Raw genomic sequence first — 23,050 nt, 5'->3', positions numbered from 1 at the left:
CGTTATGTGGTATCCCAAAGACCCCAATTTGCCCCCAGAGATCAAATATTATCATTCATGTTGTCCCCCAAAGAAGTCCTCCCCCAGCCCATATTTTTCTTTTTTTTACCCCCAAAAGGCCGGCTTTCGCTCCCAAGACATTAAAAACTCCTACTTGGTACTCCATCTGCCCCGGGAAGAACCCATTTTAGGATCTCCATCAAAAGCCCCTCATTCTATAGCATTTGTCCACGACCCCCTCCCTTTCTTTAGCATTTACCCACACAGACACCCCCCAAGACCATGTTGAAAATGGTAACAGCACATGCATATCACTTTACTATTGGAGCGCCCCTCCCCCTCTTCCCGGTCCCTTACCCTCAACGTGTAAGGACTAAGATGTTCATTATCTTCACAGGTGTTACGCTGCGGAGTTCTACATCTCAACCAAATACCCAAACCGTATTAATAACAGAAGATGAAAGGACCCAACAAACAGCTACTGCTCCACTCAGTGAAAGTAAATCTACAAGAGGCACAGCGGCAACACATCATGAATCTGCCACTCCTCTAAGCCCTACTGAAACATCACAAGCAACACAACCTGAATCTTCCACTCCTGCAAGTTTTGCTGATTCAACTTCAGGAGTATGGGTGACCAAATTTATAACTGAGATAGTGACAGAAATATTATCAACTGTTCCATACACAACTGCAACATGTAAGGAAGTAATTTTTGATCAGAACTATAACGGTTGGCCTATTGTTGGAATTGATCCTGAATAACATTGATAAATAACACGTGTAAACAACAAAAACGTTTTGAATTGTATCAATAAAACATGGAGAATAACACTTTTCCCACAAAAGGTACGTGTTTATGAATAATGCAAGACGCGTAATTTTAATGAATAATGATATTATCGAGCAACCTGCCTGGGCAGGGGAAATTATCTACCTTTTGTTTGTTTTTATCGATAGGCAATGGATCACCAACAGAAACCACCAGTCATATCAATCCTACTGAATCACCATGTATGTCCACAGTCCCTGGTATGTAGCACAATTCAATGTTCTATTTCTTCAATCATTTTCACAAAGTAAAAATGTTTCAAGTATATTACCTAAAGAGTAATATATTTGCATATTTGATGGCTATTGTTACCAGGCAACTTTTATGTTCTTTCAATAACTTTAAGACGATATCCAGTAGCAAAAGTAAATTATAATTCTATTTTATGGTATCGTACTATATTCTATTCATTAATTTCATCACATTACAGACCTGAGGCTAAATTACATGATCAAAAACATTTTTAAAAAAACCAGTGACAAATTATTTTGAATATATTAATAAAACATTGAGAATAACAATTATTCCATATTCTGCAGGAGGTATTATTATAAAGAACAAAATATCAATTGTTTCAAAAATATGTCGATAAGCTATTTTGCTACGTGGAAAGTAGTAAGACAAAACACTTTGTCAGCATCTAAAGGCATCAAGCATGATACCACCTGCCAGGGGAAGAAGATCTTTTGTTCTTACTTATGGTGTTGGAAGCCAATTGGGAAACTTTAAATAATATCATCAGAGAGAGACCCAGCTCGCAAGCATTCAGTGCATCAGAATAAGATGAAAGATTCTTGCTCAGAACTATCCTGCGAGCCTTTGAATAATAGAGCAAGTTCTTTTCCAAATTTGATCGTTGTTTAATCTTCACATCTGATTAGAGCAATTAATTGTTGTACAATTTTTTATGTTGTTGTTGTTTGTTTGTTTGTTTGTTTGTGTGGTTTTTTTTTGTTGTTGTTTTTGGGGAGGGAGTTATTAATCTCCCAAACAGGTTGTGTGAATTTTATTTGGGGTATACCAGAATGGGTAACTCCATTTGAAATCTATACCCCCTGTGTGGGAGATTAAAGTCATGTCTTACATAGGACATATGGATTTCAACTTGAATAGCCAATTGATCCAGGGATCAGAACATAAGCTATATATAACTTACCCATTTTGTTATACTGTACGTACTGTTCTCATATGATTCCTTTTGTGTTATAATTGCAGCTTTTACAGACCCCTGCATTTGTAAAGACTGTCCACCTACATTTAATATCACACGTCCACAATTACCTGAAAGTAAGTAAGCTACTTTAATAGTGACGTTTTGGGTACATATTGATAAACAAAACCACATGTGTCAACCCATATATCTTAGTTCACGTCACTTTTCAGAATTTCTGGAAATGACAGCGTGGGGGGGGGGTGTAAACAACATTTACTACTTCATAAAAGCTTCATATTATATAAGGATATTGGATGCATTATTATATGCCTTTGGCTCGGTCGAAATTTTCGTGACTCATGTGGTATATTCTCGTATACTCAAAGCCATCTAATAATATATAATTGTATAATACAATATATTCCGAATCAACGTAATCGAGGGTGTCCGTTCTGTCAGAAAAACACAATCGAAATGTTCAAATTTCCTCGCCACAACGAGAATTTAAAATTTAGTCACACCCCCGCCACAACGAGAATTTAAAATTTAGTCACACCTATGCTCGCACAGATCGTGTTTTCATCTTTACAAGAAGTAGACACTGTAAAGATGAAAACACGATTTTAGATAAATAGCGTCATCAGTGTTCACCTTTTATTTAAAATGATATGCTATTAAACAGCCGTGAATGTGCTCAACTGTGGTCAACTAAATGCTCTCAACTGAAGTAATGTGCTCATCTGAAGATAGCTGATGAAGTAGTGTGCTCGTCTGAAGATAGCTGATGAAATAGTGTACAAGGTTTTGGTGCCATTTACAGAGCAATAGGTCGATTATCCCCGTGTCATAACTCTCAATCAGCACCCCTAGCCCCTGGCTCAAAGCGCATCCTATCCCGTTCAAAACGCCAGCTGCTTTTTCCCTAATCTCCTTCTCAGTCGGTTTCTGTTGCTCCTAGGTTACTCGTAGCAAATAACAAACCGTCTGAAATCGAGCAGAAGCAACAACCCCTCTGATTGGCGCCAACTTTCCAGTTAATAAACATAAAGGATCCTCAGGTGATTTAGGGGTACAATCCACGCTCAGGTGGATTAATGTGCTATCTACCTGATCCTCTCTATTAATGGACTACAGTTTACCTATATAATTATTATACTGCGCCAAAAAGTATCCGAACACTTAAAACAAAAGCCATATCTTAAAGACACAAAATCTCAATTGCAAAATAAAGTAGCCAATTGATATGATTTTATTTAATTAAGCTGCACTCAATTAAATGACAAATGGTCGAGTTTCAAAAGTGACTCTATCGACTACTTAATATTGTAATTTAGTTCTATTGTATATATGGCTTTTGTTACTGCGAGGAAGGTGTTACGCAGCCTATAGCGATGCCACCCGGTCAGTGGACCATGATTAAGCACACATAACAATAAAAATAAAAATGGGTGACGGGGTTGTCTATAATGTTAAGGTTACGCAGTCACCTTGTTTTATTGCCCGACGGGGCTTTTGTATATTGAAACTCCATTAGTTGCAAGTCCTCACTATTGAAGTCTACGGCCTCACACCTGCCGGGCTGGCAGCCTTGATATCATTTCTTTATACTGGGCCCCCAGCCCGTACTCTGGACTTAAAAATACCAAGGCCACAAGCCTGGCAGGGCTAAGGCCGGAGACTTCCATAGTGAGGACTTGGAACTAATGGAGTTCAAATATATAATAGCCCCGCAGGGTCAAAGAAGCAACGCGTAATCTTAATGTAACGTTGACCATAGGGCGTCAATATAGTCATCTAAACTGCTCCATATAGTCAGTTTAAAGCCATATATAAACTGACTATATCCGGCAGTTTAGTTAGGAGACCAGGTTGAGTAGACAGTTATTATTTCAGCATTTTGAGTAAAAAAATAATCGAAATCGTATATTATGGTTTTAACAGAGTGTGTGATAGCGGTAAAGAAACTTGCAAACAGGGTGAGACCAAAATAAAACCAAAAGACCAAAAATACCAGCAAAAGAGTGCTCAAACAGGGGAATGGGAGCTAATGAATTCTAGTCATTTTTCCAAATACAGGGCATTCGTTATCATGATTATAAACTAGGTACTTTGGCCCATATGAGGTGAGGCAAATTTTGTGAAGTTAATTATATTATCAACACTCTTGGTAGATGTAAGAGCAGGCAGGTATGTCACATAAATATGCTCAAAGAGTATGTTGAATGAGGTGACAGCGAATCACATCTACATCAAGTGAAATTTATCAACAACAACAAATAATACATGTACTCTAAATTAAAAATTAAAAAAATGAGTAAAAAGAAAACAGACCAACAAAAAGAGTCTATTAATTAAATTTTTACTCCCTTTGAGTAATTTTGCATTTGCAGTCTGTTAAAACGAATGAGCCTAATCAGTTCAATGCACAAAAATAACAGGGCAGGTGAGCTGCTGAGGTCGAATTTGCTACAGCGTTAAGTCGGCTTTAAGAGTACCGTATAAATCGTGTTCACATTTAACCAAAAAGAATGCCACCTACTTGTATAATGAAGTATTATGTACAGCCTTCTGTATGTTTTATTTATTTGTATTGTTGGAATATCGGGTGAGATTAAAATAAATATCAACTCGTTGAAAACCGCTTTACAAGACTAGTATTGGCTACAATTCTCTACGAGAGAAACACTAACAAATGCGGTTGAAAAAATGCTCTCAAATTAAAGCTGGTACCAGAGATGTTAGGTAGTGAAAATATTATACCTTTTAATACTGAGCAAAGATAATGCAGAATCCAAAAAAAAAGGTGATATGGTGGATGTATTTCGACAAGTTACAACTCTGGTAAAAACACATCAATTCTGTCAAAAAGAAAGTAGTACAGAGGGGATCCAAGCTGTTCTCAGAAAGAAGTTAATGGTAAAATTTGATATTGTCATCAGTGCAAGGATTGTGTACGCAAAGGATAGGTCAGTTGTCTCCAAGTCTACAGTAGACTTTATCGGACATAAGTGTGTAAAATACTTCAGAGAGGCTTCTGAAACATAATAAGTGACATTAATCAGCAGCAATACATTGCAAATTATTGTAAATCATTGGCTGTATGCTTTTATGTTATACTTTTTATCAGTGGCGGCGCCATGAAAATTTTTCGGGGGGGCATTAGGGGCAAAGTGAATTTCAGGGGGCAAAATCAACAAAGTGGAAATTTTCGTAATTTTGGGTTTTTCTGGGGGCAACAGGGGGCAAGAGTTCTGACTGGGGACATTTGCCCCCCCCCCCCCATGTCCCCCCGTGGCGCCGCCACTGCTTTTCATTATAGAATTAAATTTTGTTGACAGTTTATTTGTTGCGCATTTGTTCGCTAGCTTAAAAAAGATTGCGGCCTGCGGTCAGCATCTGTGATAGCTAGGTACTAAATGTTGAGTGAAAAGGGAACAGAGGAACAAAAAAGATTAAATTGAGTAATTTTGTATTTGCATTGTATATATAAACAAGTCTAAAAGGGTCTAATCAGTTCATTGCACAAAAATAACGGGTCAGGTGAGCTTGCTGACGTCACATTTTGCTGCATCATTAATTCGGCTTTAAGAGCACTGTATATACACAGTGTTTACACTTACCAAATAAGATGGCATCTACTTGTACAATGAAGTATTTCAGCCTTCTGTGTGTTTTATTTATTTACATTGTTGGAATATCAGGTGAGATCAAAATAAATATCAACTCGTTGAAAACTGCTTTAAAAGTATTTTCGTCAGTGAATTAGACTTAATATGTATATAAACTTGATACGTACTAGAATAGTTCGGTGATCCCGGATTGTAGATCCAACAGATTTAGCTGAGATTGACATTTGGACATTCGGATTGAAATTCGGACATTTAGATTGCGTTCTTCTGTCCATTCTAACCGATATGCCGGGATTCATATACTGACATCATAGATTATATTAATTCGGCAAATCTGGTATTATTAAAGAGATTGTTTGCCCCACAGAAGTCAGTGCACTTTTATATTTTTATGATTTGGCTTGTGCGTGACTCGACACACGTACATGTGATTATTTCGATGTAAAAACAATCTCGAAACTGAAAAGGACTATAGTAAAGAACTGTAAAGGACCGCCATGCTCAGAATTGGCGTTACGTGTTGTAAAAATATCGCTAATGATACTTTTGGGTTTTGAGTATAGACATAATAAATAGGGGCTTAATCCAATGCATCTCAATGTATATGTAATCTCAATGTATATTATTATTGTAGTTAATCATTTTACTAGGATATTATTGATTCTCTATGATTTCAGATACAAATGATTTGATTAAATATGCCCCAAAGTCCAAAATTTGACTCGGACCAAGTAGGGGTGGTTGAGAGAGCATATAAGTTTGGCGCATTCCACAACCACAATCGGAGCCATTTTCGGTATTTTAATATCAGACAATGTTCCTGCACGTATTTAGAGCAATTATTACAAGCATGGTTTTTAGATGTGGCCATCTGAATTAATATAGTGATAGTAGGCCTTTATTGTATGCAGGCCTGCAGCCAGAATTTATTAGGGGTGCGGGCTCAAAAATGTACCTTTAGTGAATTTTTCCTTAAATAAAGGACCAATTTCAACGTTTTTAACACTAAAAGTGGACCTTTTTGTGAATTGTAATATTTACATTTTTAGAATCAACCACTGAATCAACTACAGGAAAAGAGGCAACCCAGTCTGAATCTATCACTACTTCCAGTGCAGCTGAATCAACTACAGGAGAAGAAGTGACTGAAGACTTGACTTCTGCATTAGGTAAAATTCCGCACAGAACTCCAAAGTTAATTTCAGAAAATAAAAGATCAGATTAACATAAACTGGCGGAGCCTTACACACACACACCCTACACCCCCACATCCTTACAACATTAGCCAAATTATATAATAGTGATATAAATAGTGATATTATATAAATCAAAGTGCATTTGATTAATGCCTTTATAATTTGTTTGACTATCGTCTTATTTGTGTATATTGGGCACAGGTACTTGTCCGAGCAGCAACTTTCTATGTGACAATGATACCAAGTGCATTCCAGATTATTGGTATTGCGACGGATTATTTGACTGTTTAGATGAAAGTGATGAACCAACTGGTTGCTACTGTAGAATCACAGAAACCGTATGCGATGATGGTGGATGTGTCGATGTAAATTCATTGTGTGATGGTAAAGCAGATTGTGGTGATGGCAGTGATGAAGCAACCTGTCACCTCACAACCATTGACTTGGAAGATTTAGCGACAACTGCTATACCAGGTAATGTCAAAGAATTGAATTAAATCTCGTCATACCAATTTGGTGTGGATGTTTTAGCAAACTCCCGATTTATGTTTTCCTGTGATAAAATGTTTAAATTTTCTGTACAATCATTTAGCCGTAATCACATTTTCGCCTATCAACGTTTTAACAGCAGTGGATCTTTGTTTTATTAGGATTGGCATTGGGGTACAACCCCCACTGAGCGATCCGAATCTAAAGGAAGTGGAAGTAGGCCTCGTAATTATGGTTTTGTGGAATGTTAATAATCATTAGGCCTACACAACACAAGCATTTTGGGGTTTATTATTTAGTTACATGTTTTATGCTTAAGAATACTTTATTGGGGGGTGAGTTCTCAAATATGTACCTTTAGTGAATTTTTCTTGAAGGGCCGATTTCGACGTTTTTATCACCAAAAGTGGACCTTTTTGTGAATTTTAATATTTACACTTTTAGATTTGGTAAAACGTGCCCTTTATATAAGTCCGCATAGAACCCCAAAGTTAATTTCAGAAAATAAAAGATTAGATTACCATAAACTGACGAAACCTTTTACACACACCCTCCCCCCCCACCCTTCACACATACACACACTTACAACATTTGCCAAATTTATATATATAAATTATAGTAAGATTATATAAATCAACGTACATTTGATTAATGCTTTTATAATTTGTTTGACCATCGTCTTATTTGTGTATATTGGGCACAGATTCTTGTCCGAGCGGCAAGTTTCTATGTGACGATGGCGTGTGCATTAATGATTCTTGGTATTGCGACGGAAGTTTTGACTGTTCAGATAAAAGTGATGAACCGCCTGGCTGCTGTGGAATCAGAGAAATCGTATGCGATGATGGTGGATGCGTCGATGTAAATTCATTGTGTGATGGTAAAGCAGATTGTGATGATGGCAGTGATGAAGCACCCTGTCACCTCACAACCATTGACTTGGAAGATTTAGCGACAACTGATAAACCAGGTAATGTCAAAGAATTGAATTGAATCTCTGAAATTTTTCAGAAAATAAAAGATTAGATTATCATAAACTGACGAAGCCTTTTACACACACACATACCCCACCTTTCACACATACACACACTTACAACATTAGCCAAATTACACGTTTTATGCTTAAGAATGCTTCCGCTGTACGTTTCTTTTGTTCACATTAAACGCTTGTCGACCACTTTACACGTACACCACAGCAGCGTCCGCCAAAATCAAAGTGTTTCTCGAACGGCTTTAAAATAAGAAAAATTTTAATGCTAAATTATTGCACAAGGCTTATTACCTTTTTGAAGTAGTCAAGTGGGAGGGTTTCAATGAAATTTTTTTGTGTGAAAACTGAAGCATCCTATGTATGAAAGAATATATTATGAATATTAACTGCGCATCATATATGACGATTCGCGATACCCAATCGTGTTACAGTTGATGTTGTTTAGGATGCGGGGTTCTATGTAATTTTACATAGATTTTTCACGAGCTTTAATATCAGTCTTCATTTTCACTAAATTCTAAAAATATTTTAATGTATATAAACTTAAAGTAAAATTCTCTGACTCCTAAACGACATCAACTGTACCACAATTGGGAATTACGAATCGTTATGATGTGCAGTTAACATTTATATATTCTTTTATACATAGGATGCTTCAGTTTTTGCACAAAAATATTTCATTGAAAACCCTCCCACTCGGCGATTTCAAAAAGCTATTCAGGCTTCCTTAGCATGTGCAATAAATTAGCATTAAAATCAAGTTGGTTTTGAACACATTCTAGAAACTCTTGGAGTATGGCGTGGGCCGCTGTATTCTCCTGCATTCTCCATTATAGAACTCATTATGATATCACTTTGACTGTTGACATCCATGATGCAGTCATGGTCCATGGTAAAGGCGATTCGACCTTTGTGGCATTAAACCCAGTTAACAGGAAATTAATCCAGTAAATCGATTCAGTAAAGCAAATAAGCTCATGCATTCGATCACTAACGGCAACAAGCTTCGGTCGATTACCCCAGCTGCAGCGTGTGTAAACTCTAATTTGCATAGAGGCTGTACGTGAAATTATTGATTGGCTCCAAACAAAGGATTTGAACCGGTGCACGTAATCATGGCGCAGTGCAGTCCATTCAATCAAATGTTGTCATCAACCTATTTGATCGCAGTGCATTGTTATGTGTGTGAGACGAACTGTCGCGGTTGATTGCAATCAAACAAACGATGTCTTATGTATTACTTTGTTCCGTGATGAAAATCGTGATGTTTTATTCAATCACTCTTGAAAAATGTATTTCTTTTGTAGGCCTATTACTTTGTTTTGTGATGAAAATCGTGATGTTTTATTTCATCACGCTTTAAAACAAACGATTTCTCTCATGTATTACTTTGTTTCGTGATGACAATTTTGATGTTTTATTTCATCACTCACGAAAAATTGATTTCTTATGTATTACTTTGTTTCGGGATGAAAATCGTGATGTTTTATTTCATCATCACGCTCTAAAACAAACGATTTCTTATGCATTATATTTGTTTTGTGATGAAAATCGTGATGTTTTATTTCATCACGCTCTAAACAATAATTATAGTTACATGCATTTCAAGAAAAAAATCTTATTAAAACGGTAGGCCCTATGTTGTTTAGAAAAAATGTAGAAAGTGATGATGATGATGATGATGATGATGATGATGATGATGATGATGATGATGATGATGATGATGATGATGTCTCCAAAAGTGTCCCGGTTTGTTTTTCTTGCCCTAAATCGTGCGTATCTATTAATAAGGCACTTCAATAGTCAATAATCAGTCCCGTGACGGCCTCCACTAACTAGCTACTAACTTGGGTTTATGGGCGCTGATATTTCATGTTCACTGTCACTTATTTATCAGAAAAGTGCGACCATTTGTCAATCACCTACAGTACCCAATTTCGGCATACTATATAAGAAACTCATCATGATGATTGCCAGAGAATAGTTAAAATGTAGCTTGTACCGTTTTTGTGGCATCCTTCAGAAGTGAGCGGTCCGATACCAATATTTTCGGTCAAATCTCCATTCAATTAACACGGGGAGTTGGCTAGCTATGCCTTGCCCTCACTCATATTTTACAAAAGTGCGACTATTTCTGAACATCTAACCTAGCTGTAATTTTAGGTCATGTTAGAGAAATATTTTTGCTAGAAGTTTGGAGAATAGCTAACATATTGGCTGGTTATTTTTTACACAGTGATGTTAACTAGGCAAGTGCCCATTCTTCCAACGTAGATCATTTGTTGAGGTCACGCGTCAATGGTGAGAGCACTGTGTATTGTGTATAGGAAAACGGACAGTAACTGCAGTATGCATAAGTGCACCCTCGCGCAAAACGGGTATTTTTTTCATTTTTGTTGGGTGTCGATTTTCTAGTATCTAGAATCGAGTCTATATATTATATAAAATAATTTGACACGGCTACACTTTACCCAGTTAAATATGCCCCCCCCCCTTTATAAACATGCGATTTTCACCGTTTTTTTGGCTACATATATGACTTAAAATATCGAGGTTCAGACCAGCTGTCACAGAATGAGCATAAAGTTGGCTCCTTGCTTTGGTCTTCAAAATCAATATTTCCTCCACAGTGTCTTTTGTCTATTGATTTTTTTAATGATTAATGGACTGTATCTTCTATAGTGCCCTAGTGACTTTATGCTCATTTTTTGTGGGAGCAGGTGATTGTGAGTTAAGGCTTTCTGGCTCTCAACCCTCGATATATTTGTAAGAAAAAAAGCTATCACTAGACTTCATTAAATAACTGGGGGCCACTCAGTACTAAGATATGCATTATGTGATATCACAAAGACCTCTTGTTTTTACCCGTTTGCCCTCAAAGACCCTATATTTGTGATGTTTCCTCCAAAGGCCCCCCCCCCCCCCCATTTTTCTATTTTTACCCCTAAAAGGCCAGTACATTTAATTTAAAAACTCCTACTGGTACATCATCTGCTTCGGGAAGAACAAATTTTTAGGATCTCCCTCAAAATTACCGGACTTCTTTAAAGATAAAGATGGCAAAAAAAATACCGATTCAACTAAAATAGCCGATAATTTCAACATCTTTTTTTATCAATATAGGCACCAAACTAGCTGATAAAATAACTGCTCCTGACGATGACTACATTTCCCCATTTAATTCAATAAATCAACAAAACAGTATTTTCCTAAACCCAACATCCCCCGAGGAAATAATTAATATCACTAAAAAACTTAAGGCTAGCAACAGTAGTGGATTTGATAATATAAGTACTAAACTACTCAAAACAATAATTAATGAAATATCTCCTATTATTACACATATATTCAATAGATCTCTACTAACGGGCATTGTCCCATCTTTACTAAAAATCGCTAAAGTAATCCCTATTTATAAATCGGGTGATAATCAAATTTACAGTAATTATAGGCCGATTTCAATACTACCTGCTGTCTCCAAAATACTTAAAAATAATTTACACCCGGCTTTTTGACTTCATTGCTAAAAATAATATATTAAGCCCCCACCAATATGGTTTTAGACCAAACAGATCCACCTACATGGCGATTAATGACCTTTATTGCAAAATTACCAGGGCATTAGACGACAGTCTTGGAATATTCCTAGATCTAAGCAAGGCCTTTGATACCCTCAACCATAATATACTTCTCCACAAACTAAATGGTTACGGTATCAGAGGTCTTGCCAATCTATGGATTAAAAATTATCTTTCTGAAAGAAAACAGTATGTCGTTTATAATCATCATAAATCTGTTGAAGGTGATATAATTTGCGGTGTTCCCCAGGGATCAATCCTTGGGCCACTTTTATTCCTTTTATATATAAACGACCTCCCACTCTCATCACCTTCCTCCCATTTCATTATTTTTGCTGACGACACAAATATTCTTTTCTCCCACAAAGACCCGAAACAACTTGAAAATTTAATAAACATAGAACTAAAGAAAATTTCGAACTGGTTTAAACTAAATAAGCTTTCTTTAAATATAGACAAAACTAACTTCATGATCTTTAAAAATAAATATAGCAATAAACCTGATCATAACATTGAGATTGATAACAAACACATTGAAAAAGTTGAAGTAACTAAATTTCTTGGAATTTTAATTGATAACAACCTTTCTTGGAAGACCCATACCTCCCACATATCCAAAAATAGTTTCAAAATATAATGGCATAATCAGAAAAGTCAGACCATTCTTAAACCAGGATTCCCTCCATACATTATATAACACTCTGGTTCTGCGATACTTATCCTACTGTACACTGGTATGGGGTGACAAAAATAATAGCAATTTAGAATCCCTCTTTATCATGCAAAACAAATCATCAGAACATGTACTTTTTCACTTTGGCTGGATCATACAACTCTTCTTTTATTTCCTTAAAAACTAAAAATTCGTGATATTTACACATTTCAACTTGCAACGCATATGTATCGTTACCACCATGACCTCCTCCCACAAGACTTACCAAATAATCATTTTATGACTAATTCTGATATCCATAATTACAAGACCAGACAGGCCCTTGACCTTTACATCGCGACAACTAACACCCAGCTAGCTAAAAATACAATCAAAACCCAGGGACCTACCACTTGGAATTCACTGAAAGACAAAATTAAAAACTCTTGTTCCCTTTCCTCCTTTAAACAAAATATGACTACTCACATTCTGGATCAATACCATTCTGAAAAAATCAATAATGAGTACGCATCAGTCACATAAATCTCCCTAATCCCCATGGATGTTTGCCCTGCACCCTCATTTTTTCTGGATGTTCTTTCAAAACAATATTTTTTCATTATATTCATGGGGTACACGCATGTACCTAAGTAATATCACATCCTCTTAATGTTATTATTATTTCATTGATACATTAGTTCATTTATTCAAGTTAATTATTTATACATATTTGTGTGTTTTTTCTAATGTATAATATATATTGTAACTCTGGGTGCCATCAGCCTCACGCCTAGCGTTTTGATGGCATCCACATCACATGTATTTAAAATGTAATTGCTTATAAAATAACTTTTGATATTTATGATATATTGTTTTCTAAACTTTAGTCATATTTAATATGTAATATCTTGTTTTATGATATATATTGTTATATATGATGGAAAAAATAAAATTGAATTGAATTGAATTGAATTGAATTGAATTGAAAAAAGACCCTTATTCTTTAGCATCTGACCACGAAACCTTCCTTCCACATTTTAAGCACACAGCGTCACCAACCCTATATCTTCGTGTCAAAAATTGTCGTGATAGTAGGGTGAATACACTCGTTCTTCAACAGCTACGCATGACGAATTTGTTCGAGATAGGCCGAGCGAATCAAGCTAAGCACGTCACTTGAACGATATGAGATACCACAGCGTTTCCATTCATTAGCTGAAATGACGCGTTTTACGATCTGCGCATGTTCAGTACACCTTTTGACGTTGCCATTACAAGAAAATTGTCAGGTTTTTTGTTTTCAATACACTAACTGGAAGTTCAATACACTCAGCTGCGATTGCCGTATTCTTTCAACACATATATTTATCCGCAATTTCACCGAAATGTTTTTAAATCGACCTATAATATTACATGCGCGTATTTTGGGGGGTGGCTTTGGGGGCGGCAAAATCTAAGGGGGCGGCAAAAAGAATTAGTGAATAAAAAAGGGCGGAAAATTTGATACAGCACAAAAAATTTGTTTAAAAATGGTACTATACATCAAAATGTATGCTTTTAATGCTTTTAGGGTGCTAGCGCCTGAAACCTTTTTTTTTTTTTTGCTCTTCACTTTTTCAAACGACCGAGAAAAAATTGGGTCAACCTTTTCGGGCTGTTGAGGAAGGGGCGGCAAAATTGAATTTCTCCGCCCCCCGGGGTTGGGGCGGTCACGGTATGCCAATGTAATAATGTGATATATTCAACTGTTTGAGAATATAATCATATCAAAAAAATATGACACCACCATGTATATGCCATTCAGCTCAGACCTGCACCATACCATAAACATACATCTGTCATTAGGCCTATAGCTAGGAATAAATACCAGAAATATACTGCAAACATGCTATGAATAAAATTATCGTCAAGTGGCGGTCTTTTCAAATCATAAGCTCTTGTATGTATTGTATGAATTAAACTGTGTGCGGTCTGTGACCGCAATTCTATAGACATAATACAGGCTTCTGCTTCTAGTTGTGCTCCTCCATCGTATATGTTTTAATTTTGATGGAAATAAATTCGATTGATTGATTGATTGAGAGAGTGCAATTATCCTGGTCAATAGGATTATGACTCTTTTCATTAAATGGAATGGAAAGATATCTCTTGAGGTGAATTTTATTTCATTAATTCAGTTTATTTGTAATCTAGCGCTTGATGGTGTGTCACGTGATTCCGTCTGTACAAATGCAATTATTGACCTGATGGTGATGCTGTGTAGCATTTATCCCTAGCAAAATTGTTGAATTGTTGAAATCTTTAGCGCACATGCATGTTACTTTACTATTACTATTACTATTTACACACACACACACACACCCCCACCCACACGCCCACACACACACCCACCCGTCTCTTACCCTCAACTTGTAAAGACTATGGTGTTCATTACATTTTGTTACTTTCGCAGATGCTACACTGCGGAGTTCTACATCTCAACCATCTACCCAACAACCCATATTAACAAGAGAAGATGAAGGACCCAGCCAACATCTACTACTCCACTCAGTCTAACTAAATCCACAGGAGGAACAGTGGTAACACAGCATGATTCTACCATCCCTGTCAGTCTTACTGAATCATCACCTGAAGAAGTAACGCAACCTAACTCTGTCACCCCTACTGGAGTATGGGTGTCCAAACGTGAATCTGCGACTCCTCTTGCTGAATCAACTACAGGAAAAGAGGCAATACAGCCTGTATCTACCATTCCTGGCAGTACTGATAAATTTACAACCGGGAAAGAGACAAAAATGTCATCAACTATTCCATCTGCAACATGTAAGTAAAGTAATTTTGTTTCATTGGAACTTTAACGGTACTGTTTCATGGGCGTAGCAAGCGGGTGGGTAGGGTGGACGAAGTCCATGGGCCCAGAGGGTCCATGGGCCCGAGCAAAAGCGAACATGAAATAAGGGGTTCAGGTTGAGGTTCAGATGGATGAAAGCAGAACCTTCATGGCTGAAATTGTAACACCTACCATACTTTCACGTTATTATAATAAGTGCAGTGTTTTGTCAACACTAAAGCAGTAGGGTGGTTTATCCTATTGTACCAGATCTTGATGGGCCCCTGTAAGATTCGTTATAAGGCAGTTTAATAAAATTATACGCCAAAATGATATTCTTCAAATTTAACATTTCCATCTTTATGGTATTTACAATATTATGTGTTGCCATGTTCAAATAATTAAAGAAAAAACATTAAATAAATTGCTTTCATCAGGCGTAGTACTATAAAGAATCGCGACAGAATCTATAAAAGTATCCGTTGAAAATGTTAAGGGGCCTAATATATTCAAGTTTGACATTTTTTGTTGTTACCATGACTGTATAATAAAGACAAATGGGAGATATATATGATGAATGTCAACACAAGGAAGTATAGTTACCTTTGTGTGTAAAAATTTGAAATATAAACTTGAAGGAACAACTCAAAAGTTTGATGAAGTCATTATTAGTCATTGTTGGGGTGTGTGTCAAAAAGGCCGATTACGTTAGTAAAAAGTAGTTAAAAGCTATTTAAACCCATAATGTACGATCTTTTAAAACGAGTTTGGTCAATTTCTTCCAAAACTGATTTTTGCCATATTTGTAATGTTTACACATGCCACACTGAGTCCCAACTTACACGTAATTCTCGCTATTCGCAATAAGGGCGCCGCCAGCGGTTTGCGATGTAATCGTGATGTATCATGGGAAAATCGTGATGTATCATGGGAAAAGGTCGACATCAAGTCCGCGCAATACGAATATTACCATGCTATTACATAGGAACACGTGACAATATTTTTAGTTTGTCAATATAACGGTATTACACGCAAATCGATAGAGAAAAAATTAATTGTGCACATTTCAAATCACATTATTAAGTATTATTGAGTATCGATTCGCGTGTAACACCTTTATTTTGACAAACTAAAAAATATTGTCACGTGTTCCTATGTAATAGCATGGTAATATTCGTATTGCGCGGACTTGGATGTCGACCTTTTCCCATGATACATCACGATTACATCGCAAACCGCTGGCGGCGCCCTTATTGCGAATAGCGAGAATTGATTCAACCAAATTCATTGTGTTTTTAGGACAAAAGCAAATTTGAATTAAAATCCCCATTAGAACACCACAATTAAGCGGCTGAGATAATGAGTGAGTTTTCTGTTCCTTTACTTCATTAGTTTGGCTTAAAATGACAAGAAAACTATCATAATAATATTACATTATTTTTTGGCAAAGAATAATCAAATTCAAATTCGTATATTAACACTACTATTATTAAATTAGTCCATGGTAAAAGGAGACCTGTAATGTACGTACGAGTGTACGTGGGATGTAATCACAATTTTTTTTTCCAATTATTTTCTATAGAATATGAAAATTGTTGACATGGAATGATTTATATAACTGGGATTTATGTATACATGTTTTTTCAAAGGTTTCCATGATTCACGAGACGACACAATAATAATTTTCATAATGATCAAATGACCCGTGAATTCTGTATAGCTAAGAATAAAGTTCATTACACATGTTACAGGTAGGCCCAGGACTATCAAATTTAGTTACGATGAAAAAAAAAATGGAATGACTTCCTCTTCCATTTTTTGCAGCCTTTAAAGTTTCAAAGTTCATAACCATACATTTTAGCCAAGGCTTATAGATTTTGGCAAACATGAAAACATATGAATTAATTTACATAAATTAATTCAGACAAAATAGGAAATTAGAAAATTAAATTACTGTAAGTTATTTTAATAGTGCACTTTCTAGCCCGGCGTGTTAAAAAGGTGACCTACCCAGCTTTAGATGAACGAGGATGACCCTCTCATCATCAATGACAGATGAATAAATACGTTAAAGATTGTTAACATCATTCCCAGCCATATAATAAATCAAAAACAAAGTTTCAAAATGTTTACCTCTTGTTTCCTGTATATTAGTTAATTACTTGATGTATAGTATGAAAATATTAATCTATTTAACAGTGGTCTTAAAATTCATGTATATTAAAGATTTAATATAGAGAACATGATGCAGTCATGTATACAGTAGAATTCATCTCGACCTTTGCAGGACTTAAATCCCATTAAAAGCTATTAAACCAAGATAACACTCATTAAAACAGCTCATTTGATTAAATCGGATCTTTTCTGGTTGTGCACATGTGTCTGTTTTACATGTGCGATATCGCAATAAAGCTGGTATTATAGCTTCAGTTGGGTAACCGATTATAAAGGAAACGAAAGGAAACAATGGTATGTGGACCTTTGTTCACGAAATGAGACAATGGCCTGCTTTTTGTTAACCAGCATTCTTGAAAATGAGCAACATAATGATTGTTGACTTAACATGGTTTGGAAATAATTTCTTCATATTTTTGGTGTTATCTGTCGTTTACATATCCTTCCTAAAACACAAAAGTGCGACCCTCTCCAAACACCTAAATTAGCTAAAAATTTAGGACATGTTACAAAACTATATTTTCTAGAATTTCATGGAATATTTTAAATGTAGCTTGTACCGTTTTTTTGTGGCATCCTTCAGAACGGAGCGGTCCGTTACCAATATAGCTCAATATTTTCGGTCAAATCTCCATTCAATTAACACGGGGAGTTGGCTAGCTATGAGCTAGCTATGCTTTGCCCTCACTCATATTCTACGAAAGTGCGACCCCTTCTGAACATCTAACCTAGCTGTAATTTTAGGTCATGTTAGAGAAATATATTTGCTAGAAGTTTGGAGAATACTTTAAACATTGGCCGGTTATTTTTCACACAGTGATGTTAACTAGGCAATGCCCATATACCTATAACATACACTGTTTGTAGAGGTCACGCGTCAATGGTGAGAGCACTGTGTATGTGTATAGGAAAACGGACAGTAACTGCAGTGTGAGTGAGTCACAAATGGCCATTTGCCAATTCATGGCAATTAAACCATATAATTTTAGGCCACTTGGTTTTCTTTTTTGCCTAGAAATACTGCAATTTTCGATATTTCACGTTTACGTTAGAGGGAGGGGCTTGGTTTGGCTAATAAAGAAGATGTTAAAAGGTCCTCGTATTACTCCGAGGCATTTGCTCCCCCAATATGTTTCTTGCCCCGCCTCCAGTTTACTCCCCACCCACACTTTTGAGGCAAAACCCCCAAAATTAACGTCAATTTCCACTTTTTGCTACAATTTTGCGCAAAATTTGTCGATTTTCCCCCTGAAATTCACCCCCAACCATGCCCCCAGAAAAAAATTCCTGGTGCCGCCGTTGCTTGCTACGCCCCTGACTGGACTTCACCAAACACCTGTTGGCCACTCACTCTAAGATATGCATTATTATTGTATATTCTGTCGATAACTTAAATAATTTGAAATTAATTCAATACATGTCGTATGTTTTAGATATTCCAATTCTGGTGTAACGATCAACTTTCAAAAAGTATCTACATTTGTTTTTCTGACCACTCTGCCACAAATTATCACTCTTGTCATTTCAGTTGAATCAACTACAGGAAATGAGGTAACACAGCCTGAATCTACCACTCCTGTCAGTCCTGCTGAATCAACTACGGAAGACAGGATAACACAGCCTGAATCTACCACTCCTTCTAGTCATGCTGAATCAACTATAGGAAAAGGGTAACACAACCTGAATCTACCACTTCTGTCAGTCCTGCTGAATCAACTACAGGAGAAGAGGTAACACAGTCTGAATCTACCACTCCTGTCAGTCCTGCTGAATCAACTACAGGAGAAGAGGTAACACAGTCTGAATCTACCACTCCTGTCAGTCATGCTGAATCAACTATAGGAAAAGGGGTAACACAACCTGAATCTACCACTTCTGTCAGTCCTGCTGAATCAACTACAGGAGAAGAGGTAACACAGCCTGAATATACCACTCCTTTCAGTCCTGCTGAATCAACTACAGGAGAAGAGGTAACACAGCCTGAATCAACCACTTCTGTCAGTCCTGCTGAATTAACTACGGAAGACGGGGTAACCCAGCCTAAATCTACCACTCTTTTCAGTCCTGCTGAATCAACTACAGGAGAAGGGGTAACCCAGCCTAAATCTACCACTCCTGTCAGTTCTGCTGAATCAACTATAGGAGAAGGGTAACACAGCCTGAATCTACCACTCCTGTCAGTCCCGCTGAATCAACTATAGGAGAAGGGGTAACAGAGCCTGAATCTACCACTTCTGTCAGTCCCGCTGAATCAACTATAGAAGAAGGGGTAACAGAGCCTGAATCTACCACTTCTGTTAGTCCTACTGAATCAACTATAGGAGAAGAGGTAACGCAGCCTCAATCTGCCACCCCTGTCAGTAATACTGAAGAGTTAACCACGCCTCAATTTTCGACTCCAGACAGTCCTGTGGAATCAACTACGGGACAAAAGCTACCACAGCCTGAATCTACCACTCCTGTCAGTCCCACAGAGTCAACTGCAGGAAAAGAGGTAACTCGGTCTGAATCTATCACTGATACCACTGCAGCAGCACCAACCACACTAGAAGTGACTGAAGGTATGACCTCTGCATCATCAACGCAAGGTATTATTAAGACCTTTTTATGTTTCATGTTAATTTTTGGTCAAGGATATAGATCTATGAAAAACTCTAATTTTTCTTCTGCATTGAATATTTTAAGTAAAACATCAGAACCGATTGTGATGTTTCACTCTCAATGTACAGAGTGCCCCAATAAAAACAGAATCCTCATTTATAAATAAATTTAGGGGACGTGGTCTTGAGGAGAGGGTCATACACATGACTTAAATGGTAGGCCCCTGTGCTACCACCAGCACAGAGGATGATGGGATACCAATCACTCTGAAGAAGTATGTCGTCCAAGACATACGAAACTGTCAGGTCAGTGTCAAAAATTTTGGTTTTGTATATGAAAACTTCAAATTATATTTATCTACAAACCTGATGAATCTCTTCACAAGTTTAAGAAATAACTATGGACAAAACACCGTGAAAATCGTGCGTGACTTAGAAGGAGTAGGCAAAAAGATCGCCCGTCACAGAAACCACCTCGTATTCACACTCCGCTGTAAAGAATTGCGTATCACACCACGGAGTCTCAAACTGAAATGTCCGATCAAGACGAACCGAGCCAGAGAAATAATAGAAAAAGCACAACACCAGCTTCTCCGGGAAAGAATCCGAGTTACTAACAACCGTATAAATGGCTTCAAACAGCAGAAATCGAGGCTTGAAAATGACATTTCTTCGCGGGTTACCGACGACATCAAAAATCAGGTGACTGATCATGTGACCCGGAAAACAGAGAACACATTTCAGAAAACAAAATGGCGGCATACACAAAAGTTGGATCGGCTGATAGAAAAATCTCGCTCCCCGAACAGCAACCGCAGGAATACGGCAGAAAACCCGGAACTAGGAGGAGAACAACTAAAGAAATGGGTCGTCAATCTGTCTAAATTTGAGCTTACTCAACCGCAAAAGTCCGTACTCGCCAAGGGGCTGAATTTTGCACCCTCGCCAACTGTGTTACCTCATGAGGAATACATCGTCGCGACGGAGTTAGCATGTAGAAAACTACCTAGCAACGAAGCTGCTGTACTGCGATCGGAGATGGCAGGAGTTCTACGTAGTGCAAAAACACCAAAACAGAACATCACCAAAGAGGAAAGACAGGCGATTCATGAGCTACGCAAAGAGAAATCTATCATTGTGCTTCCGGCAGACAAAGGCAAAGCAACAGTTGTCATGCAGGCTGATGAGTATGAACAAAAATTACAAGGTATGCTTAGCGATGAAAAGACTTATGAACAGCTTGACCGTGACCCCACTCCACGCTACAAGCGTCAACTTGTAGGCATTTTGAGTAGGTTGAAGAAGGAAGAGAAGATCACCAAATCGCAGTACGACCATTTGTTCCCCACAGCGGAAAATGTACCTAGGATCTACGGAACACCCAAAATCCACAAGGAAGGCAACAAAGTTAGACCTATTGTTGATTATACAGGTTCTATCAGCTACAATACATCCAGAGCGCTAGCAGACATCTTGGCTCCCCTAGTTGGACAGACGGAACACCATGTTAAGAACTCCAAACAGCTTGCAGAAGATTTAGCCCAAGTATACATAGAGGAGGGAGAGATCTTTAATTCTCACGACGTGGTGTCGGTCTTCACTAATACACCTGTGGATAAATCGCTTGAGGTCATAAAACAACGCCTGCTTAAAGACAAGTCTCTCAAAAACAGAACACTGCTCTCAGTTGATGACGTGATGGAACTCCTGGCTTTTGTACTTACCACAACATACTTCTCATTCAGGGGCAAGATTTACAGACAATTGTTTGGCGCAGCTATGGGCAGCCAGTGTCTCCAATCACAGCCAATCTGTACATGGAATTCTTAGAAGAGCAAGCCATCGCTACAGCGCCCTTGAATTGTAAGCCTAGACTTTGGAAGAGGTATGTCGAAGACATCCTTGAAATAGTGAAAGACAATCAAGTTGACAACCTCACACACCACCTGAACAACACTGATCCAACAGACAGCATAAAGTTCACTTACGAGAAGGAAGTAGACGGCCGTATCCCATTTTTAGACACGCTCATCGTCAGAAAGGAGGATGGCTCAGTCAAACTTTTGGTTTATCGCAAGGCTACCCACACAGACCAGTATCTCAACTTTAGATCCCACCACCCAATATATCACAAGTTAGGAGTAGTACGCACCTTACTGGACAGAATGGACAAGATCGTGACAGAAACAGAAGACAGACAGAAAGAGGAAGACAACATCAAGAAAGCATTGAAAACGTGTGGCTACCCAGAGTGGACAATTGAGACAGTCAAAAAGAAGATCAGGGACAAACCTTTGAAAGCTACCAAAAACAAAACCAAATACACTTCTCAGCAGACCAAGGGACTTGTAGTTATTCCATATGTCGAAGGCGTGGCTGAGAGAGCCAATCGGGTGTTCAAGAAGCACAACATTGCCACTGCCATGAAGCCAAACACCTCGCTGAGGAAGCTTTTAGTTCATCCGAAGGACAAAATTGACCCGCTAGACAAAACTGACTGTATCTATGAGATTCCCTGCAAAAACTGTTACTGTACATACGTTGGTGAGACCGGCCGAAAATTGAACACCCGGCTTAAGGAACACCAAAAAGAAACGGAAAAAGTGGAAAGGGGCAAAAAGAACTTTACGCGCCAGACCAGAAAAGAGTCAGTTACAGAGCAAAGCAAGTCAGCCATAGCGGATCACGCCATTCAACAGAACCATGTCATCAACTGGGACGATACCAAAGTTTTACAGAAGGAGTGTGATGCGAGTACTCGCTTCATCAGAGAATCAATCTGGATACGTAAGAGAGGCCCAGCCGTCATGAACAGGGACGAGGGGCCTACCATTTAAGTCATGTATGACCCTCTCCTCAAGACCACGCCCCAAGGGATGGAGCTGTGCTACCACCAGCACAGAGGATGATGGGATACTAATCACT

General features: G+C 37.7%; 3 protein-coding genes across 3 annotated transcripts in view; all 3 read left to right on the top strand.

Annotated features, from left to right (window-relative positions):
• LOC140146878 (uncharacterized) overlaps positions 1 to 23,050 on the top strand; it is a 51,318-nt gene that overhangs the window by 24,040 nt on the left and 4,228 nt on the right. The gene's annotated exons all lie outside the window — the stretch shown is intronic.
• On the top strand, positions 379 to 19,133 carry LOC140159829 (uncharacterized). Its single transcript, XM_072183215.1, has 8 exons — positions 379 to 700; positions 961 to 1,032; positions 2,048 to 2,119; positions 6,664 to 6,783; positions 7,012 to 7,284; positions 8,003 to 8,269; positions 14,973 to 15,343; positions 19,054 to 19,133. The coding sequence occupies exons 1-7, from the start codon at positions 379 to 381 to the stop codon at positions 15,074 to 15,076; spliced, it is 1,230 nt and encodes a 409-aa protein (XP_072039316.1). The 3' UTR covers positions 15,077 to 15,343; positions 19,054 to 19,133.
• On the top strand, positions 18,943 to 22,962 carry LOC140159797 (uncharacterized). Its single transcript, XM_072183213.1, has 4 exons — positions 18,943 to 18,947; positions 19,707 to 20,086; positions 20,625 to 21,670; positions 21,871 to 22,962. Exons 1-4 carry the CDS (start codon positions 18,943 to 18,945, stop codon positions 22,960 to 22,962), a joined length of 2,523 nt encoding a protein of 840 aa, XP_072039314.1.

The sequence above is a fragment of the Amphiura filiformis genome, chromosome 1, assembly GCF_039555335.1.
Source record: "Amphiura filiformis chromosome 1, Afil_fr2py, whole genome shotgun sequence".
Classification (NCBI taxonomy): domain Eukaryota; kingdom Metazoa; phylum Echinodermata; class Ophiuroidea; order Amphilepidida; family Amphiuridae; genus Amphiura; species Amphiura filiformis.
This window is presented reverse-complemented; position numbering and strand designations above follow the sequence as displayed.